General features: G+C 47.2%; 1 protein-coding gene across 16 annotated transcripts in view; it reads left to right on the forward strand.

The window, feature by feature from the left end:
- Positions 1 to 18,030, forward strand: part of plecb (plectin b) — a 348,566-nt gene that overhangs the window by 187,898 nt on the left and 142,638 nt on the right. For all 16 annotated transcript variants that reach the window (XM_063044747.1, XM_063044748.1, XM_063044753.1 and 13 more), the window contains 3 exons: positions 1,157 to 1,249; positions 7,697 to 7,863; positions 17,118 to 17,233. In XM_063044747.1, the coding sequence (XP_062900817.1) occupies positions 1,157 to 1,249; positions 7,697 to 7,863; positions 17,118 to 17,233 (376 nt within the window). The remainder of the gene's footprint in view (positions 1 to 1,156; positions 1,250 to 7,696; positions 7,864 to 17,117; positions 17,234 to 18,030) is intronic.

An 18,030-nucleotide genomic window follows, 5' to 3' on the forward strand; every position in this document is an offset into this window, starting at 1 on the left:
CACACACCCTTCCTCTCCCTTACCCTTTCCCCCACCTCTTGTCCAACTTCCGCCTCTCACTCTCCCCTTGTCCACCCCGTCTGTCTCCCCTCACCCCTCCTACTCTCCATCCTGTCTCTCCACCTCCCATTCACCTGTTCACCCACCCCTCCCCATTCACTCTACATCTCCCCCTCACCCCCTCTCCCCTCTGCCTCTCTCTCTTCCCATTTCTGTACATCGTCTCCTTCTCCTCCTCACCTTCCACCTCTCCACTCGCTGTCCACCACCTTTTTGTTCCCTTCCACCGTCTCCATCTCCACTCCACCTCCACCCTCCTCTCCCTCCTCCCCGTCCACCCTCTCGCCCTTCCTCCTCTAACACTGTCCAATCTCCTTCTTTACCTCTCCCCACCATCTACCCGCTCCTACTTCCCCTCCCCTTCTTGTCTCTCCGCCTTCCCCCAACCACCCTCTATTTCTCCACCTTCTCCATCCACTGTCTTCCCTCTCTCCCCTTCCCCATCCACTGTCTCCCCTCTCTCCCCTTCCCCATCCACTGTCTCCCCTCTCTCCCCTTCTCCATCCACTGTCTCCCCTCTCTCCCCTTCCCCATCCACTGTCTCCCCTCTTCCCTCTTCCCCATCCACTGTCTTCCATCCTCGTCCACCATCTCCTCCTCCCCTCCCACATCCACCATTTCCTTCTCCCCTCTCTCCCCTTCCCCATCCACTGTCTCCCCTCTTCCCTCTTCCCCATCCACTGTCTCCCCTCTCCCCCATCCACTGTCTCCCCTCTCTCCCCTTCCCCATCCACTGTCTCCCCTCTTCCATCCTCGTCCACCATCTCTCCTCCCCTCCCACATCCACCATTTCCTTCTCCCCTCCCCGTCCACAGTCCACCCTCATCCACCCACTGCTTCTCCCCCTCTCCTGCCATCCACGCTCTCCCTTCCCCCTTTCCCCCTATCCACCATTTCCTCACCCTTTCCCACCCCGTCCATCTTCTACTCCTCTTCTCCCCCATCCAGTCTTCCCTCCCCCCTCCACCCTCTCCTCCCCCTTTCTCCCCCATCCACCCTCTCTTTCTCCCCTTCTCCCTCCTCCTCCAACCACCTTCCTCTTCACCCACCCATGTCCGTCCTCCCTCCTCTCTGAAATCTGCTTTTGTCACTCCAGGTCCGGCTGGTTAACATCCGAAATGATGACATTGCTGACGGGAACCCCAAACTCACACTGGGTCTGATCTGGACCATCATCCTGCATTTCCAGGTCTGTGGATGTGGGTATGAATGTGTGTGTGTGTTAGTGTGTGTGTATGTTCGGATGTGTGTGTCTGTTTGGGAGTTTGTCTGTGTCCATGTGTCATAGAACACTACAGCATACAAATAGGTCCTTCAGCCATTTAGTTCATGGCAAACACTAGTCTGCCTAGTCCCATGGACCTGCACCCATACCATATCCCTCCCGTCCATGAATCCATCCAAATTTTTCCAAAATATTGAAATCAATTCAGCATTTACACTGGATAGTAGACGGTTGCCTCTTTGACTAGAGGCCTGTGACTAGTGAAAAGTTTAAGGGGAATATGAGGGGAAGCTTGTGAGAGTGGAGCGAGCTGCCAGTACAAGTGGTGCACGCAAGCTCAATGCCCATGTTCAGGCAAGGTTTGGATCAGTCTGGGTAGTAGGGGTCCTGGTGCAGGTCGATGGGAGATAGTAGGGGTACGAAAGGCTGTGGTCCTGGTGCAGGTCGATGGGAGATAGTAGGGGTACGAAAGGCTGTGGTCCTGGTGCAGATCGATGGGAGATAGTAGGGGTACGGAAGGCTATGGTCCTGGTGCAGGTCGATGGGAGATAGTAGGGGTACGAAAGGCTATGGTCTTGGTGCAGGTCGATGGGAGATAGTAGGGGTACGGAAGGCTATGGTCCTGGTGCAGGTCGATGGGAGGTAGTAGGAGTACGAAAGGCTGTGGTCCTGGTGCAGGTCAATGGGAGTAGGCAGATTAAATGGTTTTGGCTTGGACTAGATTTGCCAAAGAGCCTGCTTCTGTGCTGTAATTTTCTTTGATTCTATGACATGCACTGACAACTCATTCCACTTTGTCACCACCTTCTGAGTTATGTTTCTCCTCATGTTTCCCTTAAACATTCACCTGTCACGCTTAACCATGACCTCTAGTTGTAGCCTCACTCAACGTCAGTGGAAAACGCCTGCTTGCATTTACCCCATCTATCGCCCTTTTGTATACCTCTATCAAATATCCCCTCAATCTTCTACGTTCTAAGGAATAAACTCTTAAGCTATTCGATCTTTTCTTATTACTGAGGTCCTCCAGGCCTGGGCAACATCCTTGTAATTTTTCTCTGTAATCTTTCAGTCTTATTTGGTAGAAAAAGGGAGGAGGTCCTGAAGAGAGAATTCGGGGAGTTAGGGAGCAAGATGAACAGCAGGACCTCCAGGGTAGTAATCTCAGGATTGCTGCCTGTGCCACGTGCTAACAAGCGCAAGAATACCATGATCAGGCATATTAATGTGTGGCTGAGAGGCTGGTGTAGGGGGCAGGGCTTCAGATTCCTGGATCATTGGGGCCTCTTCTGGGGGACGTACGAACTGTTTAAAAAAAAAAGAACGGGTTACACCTGAACTAAAAGGGGTCCGATAACCGAGCAGGCAGGTTTAATAGAGCTGTTAGGTAGGGTTTAAACTAATTTGGCAGGGGGACAGGAGCCAGAATGATGGGGCTGAGGAAGGGGAAAACAGAAATAAATCAAAGATAGCGTGCAACAGAAATGATAGAAAGGACAGCGAGGAGATGAGGCATAATGACAGCCAGTGGGATGAGTTACAGGGCAATAGAGGCGTGGTGCAGTTAAAACAGAAAGCAACAAATAGTGGACTGAAAGTGTTGTATTTGAATGCACGCAGCATAAGAAATAAAATGGCCGATCTTGAAATTCAGCTACAGATCTCTGAAACTTGGCTAAAGGATGGCTGCCATTGGGAGCTGAACGTCCAAGGATATACTGTGTATCGGAAAGATAGGTTAGTTGGCAGAGGGGGGTGTGGCCCTGCGTATAAAAAATAATATTAAATCATTAGAAAGGGATAACATAGGATCAGAAGGTGTAGAGTCTCTATGCGTTGAGATAAGAAATGACAAGGGTAAAAGGACCCTAATGGCAGTTGTATACAGGCCTCCAAACAGCAGCCGTGATGTGGATTACAAATTACAGCAGGAGATAGAAAAGGCATGATAATCATTGGGGATTTTAACGTGAAAGTAGATTGGGAAAACCAGGTCAGTACTGGACCTCAAGAGAGAATTTGTAGAATGTCTAAAGGATGGCTCTTTAAGAACAGCTTGTTGTTGAGCCCACTAGGGGATCGGCTGTGCTGGATTTGGTGGTGTGCAATGATCCGGAGGTGATAAGAGAGCTTAAGGTTAAGGAACCCTTAGGGAACAGTGATCACAATATGATCGAGTTCACTTTGAAATTTGAGAAGGAGAAACTAAATTCCAATGTGTTGGTATTTCAGTGGAATAAAGGAAATTACAATGGCTTGAGAGGGGAACTGGCCAACATTGACTGAGAAAGGACATTTGCAGGAAGAACAGCAGAGAAGCAATGGCTGGAGTTTCTGTGAAAAATGAGGGAGATGCAAGACAGATATATTCCAAATAAGAAGAAATTTTTGAGTGGAAGAAGGACACTACCATGGCTGACAAGTGACGTCAGAGTCAAAGTAAAAGCAAAAGAGAGGGCATACAAGGAAGCCAAAGCTAGTGGGAAGATAGAGGATTGTGGAGCTTTTAAAAAAATTGCAGAAAGAAACTAAGGTCTTTAGGAAGGAAAAGATGAATTATGAAAGGAAGCTGGTGACTAATATCAAAGAAGATACTAAAAGCTTTTTTAAGTACATAAAGGGTAAAAGAGAGTTGGGGGTAAATATAGGGCCAATAAAAAATGATGCTGGAGATATTGTACTGAGAGATGCAGAGGTGGCAGTGGAACTGAATGTGTATTTTGCATCAGTCTTCACAGTGGAAGACATCTACAGTTCACCGGACATTCAAGAGTCTCAGGGAAGTGACGTATGTACAGTGAAAATTACAACTGAGAAGGTGCTCAGGAAGTTTAATGGTCTTAGAGTGGATAACTCTCCCGGACCTGATGGAATGCACCCTCGGATTCTGAAGGAAGTAGCTGGAGAGATTGCTAAGGCATTAACAATGATCTTTCAAGAATCGATAGATTCTGGCATTGTACCAGATCACTGGAAAATTGCAAATGTTACTCTGCTATTTAAGAAGGGTGGGAGGCAGCAGAAAGGAAACTATAGACCTGTTAGCCTGACATCAGTGGTTGGGAAGTTGTTGGAATCGATTGTTAGGGATGACATTACGGAATACCTGGAGGCACATGACAGGATAGGCCAAAGCTAGCAGGGTTTCCTGACAGGAAAATCCTGCCTGATTAACCTACTGCAATTTTTTGAGGAAATTAGAAGCAGGGTAGACAAAGGAGATGCGGTAGATGTGGTGTTCTTGGATTTTCAGAAGGCCTTTGACAAGATGTCAGTGTTGGGACTACTGCTTTTTATGATGTATGTCAATGATTTGGACTATGGGGTTAATGGATTTGTGGCTAAATTTGCCGATGATACAAAGATAAGTGAAGGAGCGGGTAGAGTTGAGAGACTTAGATAGTTTAAGGGAATGGGCAAAGAAGTGGCGAATGAAATACAATGTTGGAAAGTGTATAGTCATGCACTTTGGTGGAAGAAATAAACAGGCAGACTATTATTTAGATGGGGAGGGAATTCAAATTGTAGAGATGCAAAGGGACTTGGGGGTCCTTGTGCAGGATACCCTAAAGGTTAACCTCCAGGTTGAGTCGGTGGTGCAGAAGGCGAATGCAATGTTGGTTTCTTTTCTAGAGGTATAGAATGTAAGAGCAGGGATGTGATGTTAAGGCTCTATAAGGCACTCGTGAGACCACACAGAGTATTGTGTGCAGTTTTGGGCTCCTTATTTTAGAAGGGATATACTGACATTGGAGAGGGTTCAGAGAAGATTCACGAAAATGATTCCAGGAATGAAAGGGTTATATATGAGGAACATCTGGCAGCTCTTGGGCTGTATTCCCTGGAGTTCAGGAGAATGAGGGGGGATATCATAGAAACTTTCCAAATTTTAAAAGGCTTGAACAGATTAGATATGGCAAAGTTATTCCCCATGGTGGGCGAGTCTAGGACAAGAGGGCACAACTTCAGGACTGAAGGACATTCATTTAGAACAGAGATGTGGAGAAATTATTTTCGGCAGAGGGTGGTAAATCTATGGAATTTGTTGCCACGAGTGGCCATGGATGCCAAGTCATTGGGTTTATTTAAGGCAGAGATAGATAGGTTCTTGATCAGCCAGGGCATCAAAGGGTATGAGGAGAAGCCAGGAGAGTGGGGATGACTGGAAGAATTGGATCGGCCCATGATTGAATGGTAGAGCAGACTTGATGGGCCGAATAGCTTATTTCTGCTCATATATCTTATAGTCTTAAGGTGCATAAGTCATTTGGGCTGGATGGACTACATTCCAGAGTCCTGAGAGAGGTTGCTGAAGAGATAACAAATGCATTGGTCATGATCTTTCAAGAATCACTTGATCTGCCATGGTCCCAGAGGGCTGTAAGATTGCAAATGTCACTCCACTCTTTAGGAAGGGAAGAAGGCAAAAGAAAGGAAATTATGGGCTAGTTAGCCTAAACTCAGTGGTTGGGAAAGTGTTGGAGTCTATTATTAAGGCTGAGGTTTCAATGTACTTGGAGACTAATGATAAAATAAGTCAAAGTCGGCATGGTTTCTGTGAAGGGAAATCTTGCCTGACAAATATGTTGGAGTTCTTTCAGGAAGTAACAAGCAGGGTGGACAAAGAAGAGGCAGTGGATGTCATTTACTTGGATTTTCAGGTGTTTTGATACGGTGCTTAACAAGGTAAAATCCTATGGAGTTACAGGAAAGATACTGGCATTGGTAGCGGAATGGCTGACAGGCAGGAGGCAGCGAGTGGAAATAAGAGTCCTTTTCCAGTTGGTTACCAGAGGATGTGGAAACATTGGAAAGGGTACAGAAGAGATTTACCAGGATGCTGCCTGGTTTAAAGAGTATGCATTATGATCAGAGATTAAGGGAGCTAGGGATTTACTCTTTAGAGAGGAGGATGAGAGGAGACATGATAGAGGTGTGCAAGATAATGAGGAATAGATAGAGTGGATAGCCAGCGCCTCTTCCCCAGGGCACTACTGCTCAATACAAGAGGACATGGCTTTAAGGTAAGGGATGAGAAGTTCAAGGGGGATATTAGAGGAAGGTTTTTCACTCAGAGAGTGGTTGGTGCGTGGAATGCACTGCCTGAGTCAGTGGTGGAGGCAGACACACTAGTGAAAATTAAGACACTACTAGACAGGTATATGGAGGAATTTAAGGTGAGGGGGGTTATATGGGAGGCAAGGTTTGAGGGTTGGCACAACATTGTGGGCCGAAGGGCCTGCACTGTGCTGTACTATTCTATATTCTATGTAAATGTCCCGCTATGGACTAGATCTGTGCTGTACTTTTCGATGTCTCTATGACTCTAACTTGGGACGAGAGATGCTGGTAGTCCATTCCTGCACCCGCACTGGGTGGGGCTGAGTTTCTCTGAACAAGTATGTGATGAACACTTTCCTCTATAGCACAGAGCAGTCATTGTTTGCTGAAAGCTTCTCTGTGTCAGCAGCTCAGGGTTTTAGTAGAGATGGAATGGGGAGTTCCGGAAAAGTTGTACAGCAGGCCAGGAAAATCAAGCCTTCGCCGGGGGCTATAGTGCAGACTAAGACAGAGAAGGGAGAGAGGGGGAGCGAGATAGGATGGGGGAGAGAAGAAGAGGAAGAGAAAGACCATAAGACTTAGGAACAGGATTAGGCCATTTGGCTTATCTAGTCTGGCCTGCCATTCTATCATGGCTGAATCCTTTTCTTTTTCCCTCCTCAGCCCCATTCCCCAGCCTTCTCCCCATAACCTTTGATGTGTGTCCAATCAAGAACTTATCAAACGCTGCCTTAAATGCACCCAATGACCTAGCCTCTACAGCTGCCTGTGGCAACAAATTCCACAAATTCACCGTACTAAAGAAATTTCTCCGCAGCTCTGTTTTAAAAGGACCACCCTCTATCCTGAGGCTGTGCCTCTTGTCCTAGACTTCCCCACCATGGGAAACATCCTTTCCACGTCTACTCTGTCTAGGTTTTTCAACATTTGAAAGGTTTCAATGCGATCTCTCCTCATCTTCCTAAATTCCAGCGAGTACAGACCCAGAACCATCAAACGTTCCTTGTATGATAACCTTTCATTCCCAGAATCATCCTTGTGAACCTCCTCTGGACCCTCTCCAATGCCAGCACATCTTTTCTAAGATGAGCGGCCCAAAACTGTTCACAATACTCAAGGTGAAGCCTCACCAGTGCCTTATAAAGCCTCAGCATCATATCCCTGCTCTTGTATTCTAGATTTCTTCTGGAGAGTACAGGGGTTCCTGGTATTGATATATATGTGTGTGTGTGTGTAATGCCAGTGTTTTGTGTGAATACGGGACACTTGTACTGATTGGTTTGTGAGTGGGGGAGGTGTCATACTTTCGGGATAGTATGGGATTCTGGTACTGATATGTTGTGTTTGTAGATATCGGACATCCAGGTGTGCGGTCAGTCTGATGACATGACTGCCAAGGAAAAGCTGCTGCTGTGGTCCCAACGGATGGTGGAGGGATATCGTGATCTGCGTTGTGACAATTTCACCAGCAGTTGGAGAGATGGGAAAGTCTTCAACGCTGTCATTCACCGTCACAGGTACCAGTGGGGAGCTGACTCCCAGAGCAGGGGCACATACACAGTCATACACACACACACACACACACACACACACACACACACACACACACACACACTCTTATAGTGTCTCTCTCTTACACACACACACTCTTATAGTGTCACACACACACATGCACACACAAACACACATAGTGTCACACACACGCACACACAAATACATAGTGTCACACGCATACAGAGATACACATGTATACACAGTCTGTCACACACATAAATACACACACATATACACACAGTCACACACACACAGTGTAGAGACACACGTATACACTGTCTCACACATGCATGTACACAGATATACACACATGCACACAAGTACATACATGCGTATGCATACATGTCCACACACACACGTACACACACATACAGGTATATACATAATCACACACACAAATGTATACACAGTCACACTCACACAACATACCTATACACACTGTCTCACACACACAACTACACACAGTCACATCACACACCTACCCATTACACTCACAAAATGCGGGAGGAACTCCACTGCATTTTGACAGTCGAACTCAATGAGTATTTTGCATTACTCTTCACTGTGGAAGACACTCACAGTATGGTTAATGTTCCAGATGTCAGGAGTCATGAAGTGTGTGAAGTTATCATCACTAAAGAGAAGGTTCTTGGGATACTGAAAGGTCTGAAGGTAGATATCGGGACCAGATGTTTTACACCCCAGTGTTCTGAAAAAGGTGGTTGAAGAACTTGTGGAGGCATTAGTAATCATCTTTCAAGAGTCTCTAGATTCTGAATTGGTGCTGGAAGACTGGAAAATTGTAAATGCCACTTCACTCTTTAAGAAGGGAAAGAGGCAAGAAGGAAACTAAGCCAGTTAGTCTGACTTCAGGGGTTGGGAAGATGTTGGAGTCGATTATTAAGAATGAAATGTTAGGGTACTTGGAGGTACATGATAAAATAGACCATAGTCAGCATGGTTTACTCAAGGGAAAATTTTGCCTGTCAAATCTGTTGGCGTTCTTTGAAGAAATAACAAGCAAAATAGGCAAAGGAGAATCAGTTGATGTTGTGTACATGGATTTTCAGAAGGCCTTTGACAAGGTGCCACACATGAGGCTGCTTAACAAGGTAAAACCCATGGTATTACAAAATAGTTTCTAGCATGGATAAAGCAGTGGCTGATTGCTAGGAGGCAAAAAGTAGAAATAAGAGGAGTACTTTCTGGTTGGCTGCCAGTGACGAGTGGTGTTCCACAGGGGACTGTGTTGGGACCACTTCTTTTTACACTATGCATCACTGTTTTCGATGGTGGAATTATTGGCTTTGTGATAGATAGGTATATGGAAGACAGGTAGTGTTGAGGAAGCAGGGAGGTTGCAGAAGGACTTAGATAGATTCGGTGTGTTAACCGATCGTCAACGGAACTAGGTAAGGAAATTCATAATGCAACTTGTAATTAATCGAAGCTCACACTTTATTGTCATGCACAAACAATAACATAACTATGATGACCCCGGGCCAACAACTTAGAACATGTCCTTCAGTTTCCTCTGTACCAATATTCACTCAGAACACTTGTCCAATTTATAACACTGAAATAGGGGATCTCTGTTGGCCAGATGATTGATCCTTTCTCCGCCAGGGTCTTAGTGTGGGGGTTTCTCCTTGTTTTGGTGGGTCTCTTGAGAGAGTTATCGCTGATAGCATGCTCAAAGTGGCCACCTTTTATATTCATCCCTTACCAATTCAAATATTGCATTCCAGCGTCATTGGCTGTAGGTCATCTGACTGACCTTTAACACATTTTTATTGGCTTTGCTTTAAGCCAGCATCCATTTATTGCCCTCTTCCCAGCTAGTGACAGTTGGTAATTTATGGCTGTTTGTTCTCTCCACCAGACATCCCACCCTGCAAAAACTCATTTCAGGGAGGTAGCACCGTCAATTTGCCGGAGACTCCCGGAACTTCCAGGAGAGGTGGGATGTCTGCAATAGAGTAGCTCCTTAGTAGCTAGCCAGCTAGTTTAAATAACGTTCGCTATGCTAATGAATGAATGACACCTGTTAAACTCACCTCAACATGTCTTTTACAGTCTTAACCCACCATGGGCAATAGAAAAGTCACTGTTGCAAACAGTGCAGCGAGCAACACTGTCATTATTTTTGACCCCTATTAGGCAGGGGTACACTTTAGGGTAGTCTGGGGTGACATAGCTTTTATATTTTCTTTTTTTGGAACACTGCCATGGCACGCGCTCGCTCTCTCTCTCACATGCTCTCAAAAAAAATTGATTTCCAGTACATTTTATATAATTTGTGGGCATCAGGGAGCCACTATTAACATGCGGGAGACTCCAGGAACTTCCGGGAGAGGTGGGATGTCTGCTTCAGTAACCAGATTGAATCACTCCAGACGGACACCAACCCCAACATTCACAAATCAGCATGTTATATTTTATCAAAGAACACCTCACAAATAACTAACTTCTTTGGAGATGATCTCTAGTTCAGCAGATTACCTAAAGCAACATTGTGTCAACACGGAAAGCAAAACAACTTCATCTCACAAAATGGAGGATGTGAACCAGCTCCACAGAATTGCAGCCTCCGTCTCCACATGGCAGGAACAAAGACACTTGATCTGTCTGCTTCCACCGTCCTTGACCCATTCGAGTTTGACATTTTCTTCCATATTTTAAATCCACCATGGCCAACAGGAGAATGAGAAAAGAAAAGGCGGTTTGAATATAATGCAGGGATCTGTATGTTTTTGCACTTTGGTAGAATAAAGGTGTAGACTATTTTCTAAACGTGTGTTGGCGCGTGGCCAACTGGTTAACGCGTTCGTCTAGTGATCTGAAGGTCGCTAGTTCGAGCCTTGACTGCGGCAGCATGTTGTGCCTTTGAGCAAGCCACTTAACCACACATTGCTCTGTGACGACACTGGTGCCAAGCTGTATGGGTCCTAATGGGCCCTTGGACAACATCGGTGGCGTGGAGAGGGGAGACTTGCAGCATGGGCAACTGCTGGTCTTCCATACAACCTTGCCCAGGCCTGTGCCCTGGAAACCTTCCAAGGCGCAAATCCATGGTCTCACGAGACTAACGGATGCCTATATATATAATTTTCTAAATGGGAAGAAAATTCAAATATCTGAGGTGCAAAGGTATTTGGGGGTCCTTGTGCAGGATTCAATACAGAGTGGGATAAAGGAAGCCTTTTCTGGTTAGCTTTCATTCTGCCTCACTGTCTCACTTACTTTCTCAATTTCACACTCACTCACCCTTTCATCCTCTCACTCTGTCATCATCTCAGGCCTCTCACTTTCACTTACTGTCAATCTCCTTCTGACTCCCTCTTCCTCCCCTCTATCCCTGACCCTCTCCGTCCACTCTGTCTCCCCCCTCTATCCCCCACCCTCTCTCATCCCGCCTCTCGTCCCCCTCTCATTTCTCCCCCTCCTCCCTCTCGCCCCTCGTCCCTCCCCTTGCCTCCTCTTACCCCTCTCGCTCCTCCCTCTCCCCTCCTTTCCCCCCTCCCCTCCTTTCCCCCCTCCCCTCCTTTCCCCCCTCCCCTCCTTTCCCCCCTCCTTTCCCCCCTCCTCTCCCCCTCCCCTCCTCTCCCCCCTCCCCTCCTCTCCCCTCTCCCCCTCCCCCTCTCCCCTCTCCCCCTCTCCCCCTCTCCCCCTCTCCCCCTCTCCCCCTCTCCCCCTCTCCCCCTCTCCCCCTCTCCCCCTCTCCCCCTCTCCCCCTCCCTCTCCCCCTCCCCCCTCCCTCTCCCCCCTCTCCCCCTCCCTCTCCCCCTCCCCCTCTCTCCCCCTCCCCCTCTCTCCCCCTCCCCCTCTCTCCCCCTCCCCCTCATGATTCCCTCCCCTGCCCTCTCTCCCCTCTCATGATTCCCTCCCCACTTCCCTCCCTCCCTCCACCCCCCCGGCTCGCTCTCTCTCATGATTCCTCCCAAGGAGTGACTGATTGTTGGGGATTTCAGTTTTTCTCCTTGTTTCTGATCTCTGTTTGAACATGTTGCAAAGATGCAATCTTCCAACAGGGTCGGGTGAGATGTTGGTGCAGGGAGTGTCCCAGCTGCCTGCTGTCGGAGGGAGTGGCTGATTTAAAACGTTACCTGCAGGGATGTTTTCCCCTCCCTCTGAGGATCAGGTTACCCTGCCTCACCCACTGCTGTCTCCCGCAGTGGCTAGCTTCGGCGAGGAGAGTGAGAGTGAAGAGCTGAGACGGGCAGGGATAGCGGTGCTCCAGAATGATGTTAAATCCTCTGAAGAGGAGGAGGAGGAAGAGGAGGCCTCGCCTCAGCAGCACCTCAGAATCGGCCTCGGACTCTGAGGACTGGGTGGTGATGATGTGTGAGGATGTTCCTTCAGCCGTTGGTCAGCAACACAGTGCAAGTGTGTCTGGGCCAGTTTACTCCCTCTGCTCCACACTGCGGCTCACTGAGGTGTAAGCACGATCTCTCAACCCTCCTCCGATTCTCCCACCCCCTTGTGACCTCTTTCCACAACACTTCCCCTCCCCCATCCCAACACCACCCCCTCTACTTTCCTCTTTCTCTCTCTCTCCCACTCTCACCTCCCATCTCCATCTCTACTCTCCTGTACTCTCCCACCCCCTCAAACCCCCCCACAACACTTCACCTCCCCCATCCCAACCCCACACCCCTCTCTTTCTCTTCCACTCTCACCTCCCATCTCCATCTCTACTCTCCCACCCCCTCAAACCCCCCCAAACCCCCCTCTCTCACCCCCCACACTCTTGCTCTTTGTCCCCGGTTCCCTCTACTGTCCCTCCACCACTGCCCCTCTCCTTGTCCTCTCCATCCAGATGAGCTTCAGCTTCAAAGCAGAGTTGCTCCACCTCTCTCTGTGTGGCAACTTGTTTTGCTGGCTGACAGGAATTGAAATTGGTTTATTATTGTCATGTCCTGAGGAACAGCAAAACGCTTGTGTTGCTCCGAGCTAAGCTTGTGTATGCTGAGCTTTCAACTCTCATCTGTGGGAGGTGAGCAAACATCGGGTTACCTGATGCACGTTCTCAGTCACCGATCCGAGACTCACCACTCAAAGAGCTAACCAGTTCTGGTTCACCCACCACCACCCTCCCCTCCGGTCAGCCCATTGTCCAACCCCACCGTTGTGTCCACCGTCCAACCCCACCGTTGTGTCCACCGTCCAACCTCACTGGTCAGTCCACCATCCAACCCTACCAGTCAGACTATGTCCAACCCCACCGGTCAGTCCACTGTCCAACCCCACCGGTCAGTCTGTGCCAGCCACATTTTAAAATAACCTTCTCCTTTGGCCATATCACTGGCTGAACTCTATCCAGGTCAATGTACACTCTCACTGTCTTACAATCGTTCAAACTATGGTTTGTAATCACTCCTCAGAAATAAGCTGAACAATTGTTTCCTTATCAAAGTTCAAGGATTGGTGATCTGACAGGCGTTGGCAACCAGACTGTAACCAGTAACCCGATTGATACTGGTGGTCTGACCAAAACTACAGATCTGGTGTGATGCTGAGTGTGAGTTGTCAATGCACAAATCCTCCACCTGTTCTTTCCTGCTGCTGCAATTACAAAGTTCAGTGTACCAAGCTGCTTGCTCGTGATATCAGAGGTGTAGGTGTACAGAACTCATGGATCTAGGAGTATAAGTAGGTGGTTTGTTGAAAGATGTTGGAGAAAGATAGGGTGCTAAAGAAGACATTTACCATGCTGGCCTTCATCAGAACCTGAATCAGGTTTAGTATCACCAGCATATGTTGTGAAATTTGTTAACCTAGTGGCAACCTTATCAGTTAGGGCACTGCGTACGCAAGTCACTGGTGAGGTCGCATTTGGAGTTTTGTAAAAATTGGCCTTGACCCAATTTAGGACTTAAACTTGTGGTCTTCTGTATTTTTCCATAACTAATTTAAGACTATCAGAATTATGGTTACTTGTCCCATAATTCTGCTCCGCTGACACCTCAGTCCCATTTCTTAATTTCTCTTTCTTCCGTATTTATCACTTTTAGAAACATAGAAAAACCTACAATACAATACAGGCCCTTTGGCCCACAAAGCTGTGCCGAACATGTCCTTACCTGAGAAATTACCTAGGGTTACCCATAACCCTATATTTTTCTGAGCTCCATGTACCTGTCAAGGAGTCTCTTAAAAGACCCTATCGTATCCGCCTCCACCACCATCGCCAGCAGCCCATTCCACGCACACACCACTCTCTGTGTAAAAAAACTTACCCCGATATCTCCTCTGTACCTTTTCTCCCTCCCTCTATCTGCTTCTCTTCCTCCCTTCCCTCTCATTTTTCTCCCACATCTTTCTAATCCTCTCCAGCCCTCCATCTGGTCATGCATTCTCTAGTCTCTCTTCATCCTCTCTCTGTTCCTCTTCCTGTCCTGCAATCTCCTCCTCTCCATTTCTTCCAGCCTGTCCCTCCCTCCTGATGATCAAAGCTCCAAAGTGAATTTATTATCGAAGTACGTATATGCCACCTGTGATTAATTTCTTTGTGAGCAATGATGAAATGTAATCTAGAGAAGACTGTATCCAACAGAGCAAACAAACAACCATTATGCAAATACAGAAAAGAAGAGAAATACTGCTACTTCTAATAAATAAATAAGCAACAAATATTGAGAACCTAAGATAAAGAGTCTTTGAAAGTGGTTACATAGGTTGCCTAAACATGTCAGTGAAGGGGCAAGTGAAATCACTCCCTTTGGTTCCAGAGTGTGATGGGTTTCTGGATCTGGTGGTGTGAGTCCTGGGTCTTCTTCCTAATAGTAGCAGCCTGAAGAGAGCAAGTCCTGGATGGTAGGGATCCCTGACGACGGTTGCTGTTCTCCTGCAACAGCACTAGATATATTCAATGGCGGGGAATGCTTTACCTGTGATGGACTGGGCTTTATCCACTACTTTTTGAGATTTTCCATTCAAGGGCGTTAGTGTTTCTGTACCAGTCCGAACTACAAGCAGTCAATATACTTCCCAGCTTACATCTACAGAAGTTTGTCAAAGTTTTAGATGTCATGTCAAATCTTTATGAACTCCCAAGGAAGAAGGGGTGCAGCCTTGCTCTCTTCGTAATTGCACTTACGTGGTGGGCCCAGGCCAGGTTCTCTGAAATGAAAACACAGAGGCATTTAAAGTTGCTCAGCCTCTCCACCTCTGATCCTCCAATGAGGACTGGCTCATGCACCTCTGCTTTCCTCCTTTTGAAGTCAATAATCCTGAATCAATGTCATCATGACATAGAGTGAGAGGTTGTGGTATTGTTGATGGTTGTTTATCTGTCCTCCCCCCCGCCCCCCCACTGCCGATGGTTGTGTATCTACAGGACCATCCTGTCCCACCCTCCCCCTGATGGTTGTGTATCTATAGAACCATCCTGTCCTAGGGTTGGCAGTCTGGAGGATCAGAGGGATCTCAGGGTCCGAGTCCATAGGATGCTCAAAGCTGCTACGCAGGTTGATGTGGCTAAGAAGGCATACGGTGTATTGGCCTTCATCAATTGTGGAATTGAATTTAGGAGCCGAGAGGTAATGTTGCAGCTATATAGGACTCTGGTCAGACCCCACTTGGAGTACTGTCCTCAGTTCTGGTCACCTCACTACAGGAAGGATGTGGAAACCATAGAAAGGATGCAGAGGAGATTTACAAGTATGTTGCCTGGATTGGGGAGCATGCCTTATGAGAATAGGTTAAGCAAACTTGGCCTTTTCTCCTTGTAGTGAGACGGAGGATAAGAGGTGACCTGATAGAGGTGCATAAGATGATGAAAGGCATTGATCGTGTGGAAAGTCAGAGGCTTTTTCCCAGGGCTGAAATGGCTAACACGAGAGGGCAGAGTTTTAAGGTGCTTGGAAGTAGGTACAGAGGAGATGTCAGGGGTAGGTTTTTAACACAGAGTGTGGTGAGTGCATGGAATGGGCTGCTGGCGATGGTGGAGGAGACGGATACGATAGGGTCTTTTAAGAGACTCTTGGATAGGTACATGGAGCTTAGAAAAATAGAGGGCTATGGGTAACCCTAGTAATTTCTAAAGTAAGTACATGTTCGGCCCAGCCATGTGGGCCAAAGGACCTGTATTGTGCTGTAGGTTTTCTATGTTTCTATGTACCCACAACACCATCTACAACACTCCCAACCTTTGTGCCATCAGCAAATTTACTAACCCATTCCTCCACTTCCTCATCCAGGTCATTTATAAAAATCACAAAGAGAAGGGGTCCCAGAACAGATCCCTGAGGCACACCACTGGTCACTGACCTCCGTGCAGAATACGACCCGTCTACAACCACTCTTTCCCTTCTTTGAGCAAGCCTTCTGTGATCCACAACGCAATATCCCCTTGGATCCCATTCCTCCTTACTTTCTCAATAGGCCTTGCATATGGGGTACCTTGTCAAATGCCTTGCTGAAATCCATATACACTACATCTACTGCTCTACCTTCATCAAGAACACTAGAATACTGAGGCTGTCTACAAGAAGGGTCGGAGCTGTGTCTATTTCCTGAGGAGACTGAGGTTCTTTAGCATCTGCCGGACGATGCTGAGGATGTTCTACGAGTCTGTGGTGGCCACTGCTATCATGTTTGCTGTTGTGGGCTGGGGCAGCAGACACCAACAGAATCAACAAACTCATTCGTAAGGCCAGTGATGTTGTGGGGATGGAACTGGACTCTCTGACGGTGGTGTCTGAAAAGAGGATGCTGTCTAAGTTGCATGCCATCTTGGTCAATGTCTCCCATCCACTACATAATGTACTGGGTGGGCACAGGAGTACATTCAGCCAGAGACTCATTCCACCAAGATGCAACACAGAGCGTCATAGGAAGTCATTCCTCCCTGTGGCCATCAAACTTTATAACTCCTCCCTTGGAGGGTCAGACACCCTGAGCCAGTAGGCTGGTCCTGGACTCTGCATAATTTACATATTACTATTTAACTATTTATTACTATTCTATTACTATTTATTATTTATGGTGCAACTGTAACAAAAACCAATTTCCCCCAGAATCAATAAAGTATGACTATGACTAATGTGTTTAGTCACATCCTATACCTACAGGACCACCCTCTCTCTCCCTCCCCCTGATGGTTGTGTATCTGCAGGGTCACCCTCTCTCTTTCTCCTCCTGATGGTTGTATATCTACAGGATCACCCTGTCACTCTGTCCTCCTGATGGCTGTGTATCTGTCCTTCATCCCTAGGCCAATGCTGATTGACATGAACAAGGTTTACCGACAGAAGAACCAGGAGAACCTGGAGCAAGCCTTCAGTGTCGCCGAGAGGGAGTTCGGTGTCACCAGACTGCTGGACCCTGAAGGTAAGACCAATTACATTGGTTTCCTGTTCTCTCCTTGCAGACCTCCTCTCTTCACCATGTCCTTATGCCCCACATTTATCTGTGTCTCTCTGAGGTTCGCTTAGTCTCCGTCTCTCTGTCCCTCCCTGCCTTGCTACCAAGTTCAAGTTAATTTTCGTCACGGCACATGCTCTTGTTGGCACATACACGCTGTTATCGGCACCCGCACTCCTGTGGTCACATGCTCTCCCAGAGACGCATACACACCCACAGGCATACACACACTCCCATGAGTACACTCTTTCACAGTCACTCACACTTCCACATGCCAGCAGTCACATTCTACAGCTGTCACACAGTCCAATGTGGCCACTCTTCTGCGGTCAGGCTCCCATGAGCATACATTCCCAAGGTATAAATGCAGGAGGATTACCCTTTTACACCCGAAGCAGAGTACTATACAAAAATGACAAATGTAAGTTAATATAAATCTTAATATAAATTATTTCTGACTTACACATTACATTAAACATAAAAATTTCATCCTTAATAATGGAGTCCAAAATGTACTAGCTGTCAAGATCTTTAATGGGTCAGTCATACCCTGCCTTTTTTCTACCTTCCCTACTTAAACAGGTATGTCATATTTGTAATATTCTAATCCTCTGTGATCCTCCTCACTCCAGAGATTCAGGGAAGATCACTTTTAAGATCATAAGATACAGGAACAGAATTAGGCCATTTGGCGATCACCATTTCATCATGGCTGATCCATTTTTTCTCAGCCCCAATCTCGCTGCCTCCCCCCCCACCCCCCA

This window comes from Mobula hypostoma, chromosome 3 (assembly GCF_963921235.1).
Source record: "Mobula hypostoma chromosome 3, sMobHyp1.1, whole genome shotgun sequence".
Classification (NCBI taxonomy): Eukaryota; Metazoa; Chordata; class Chondrichthyes; order Myliobatiformes; family Myliobatidae; genus Mobula; species Mobula hypostoma.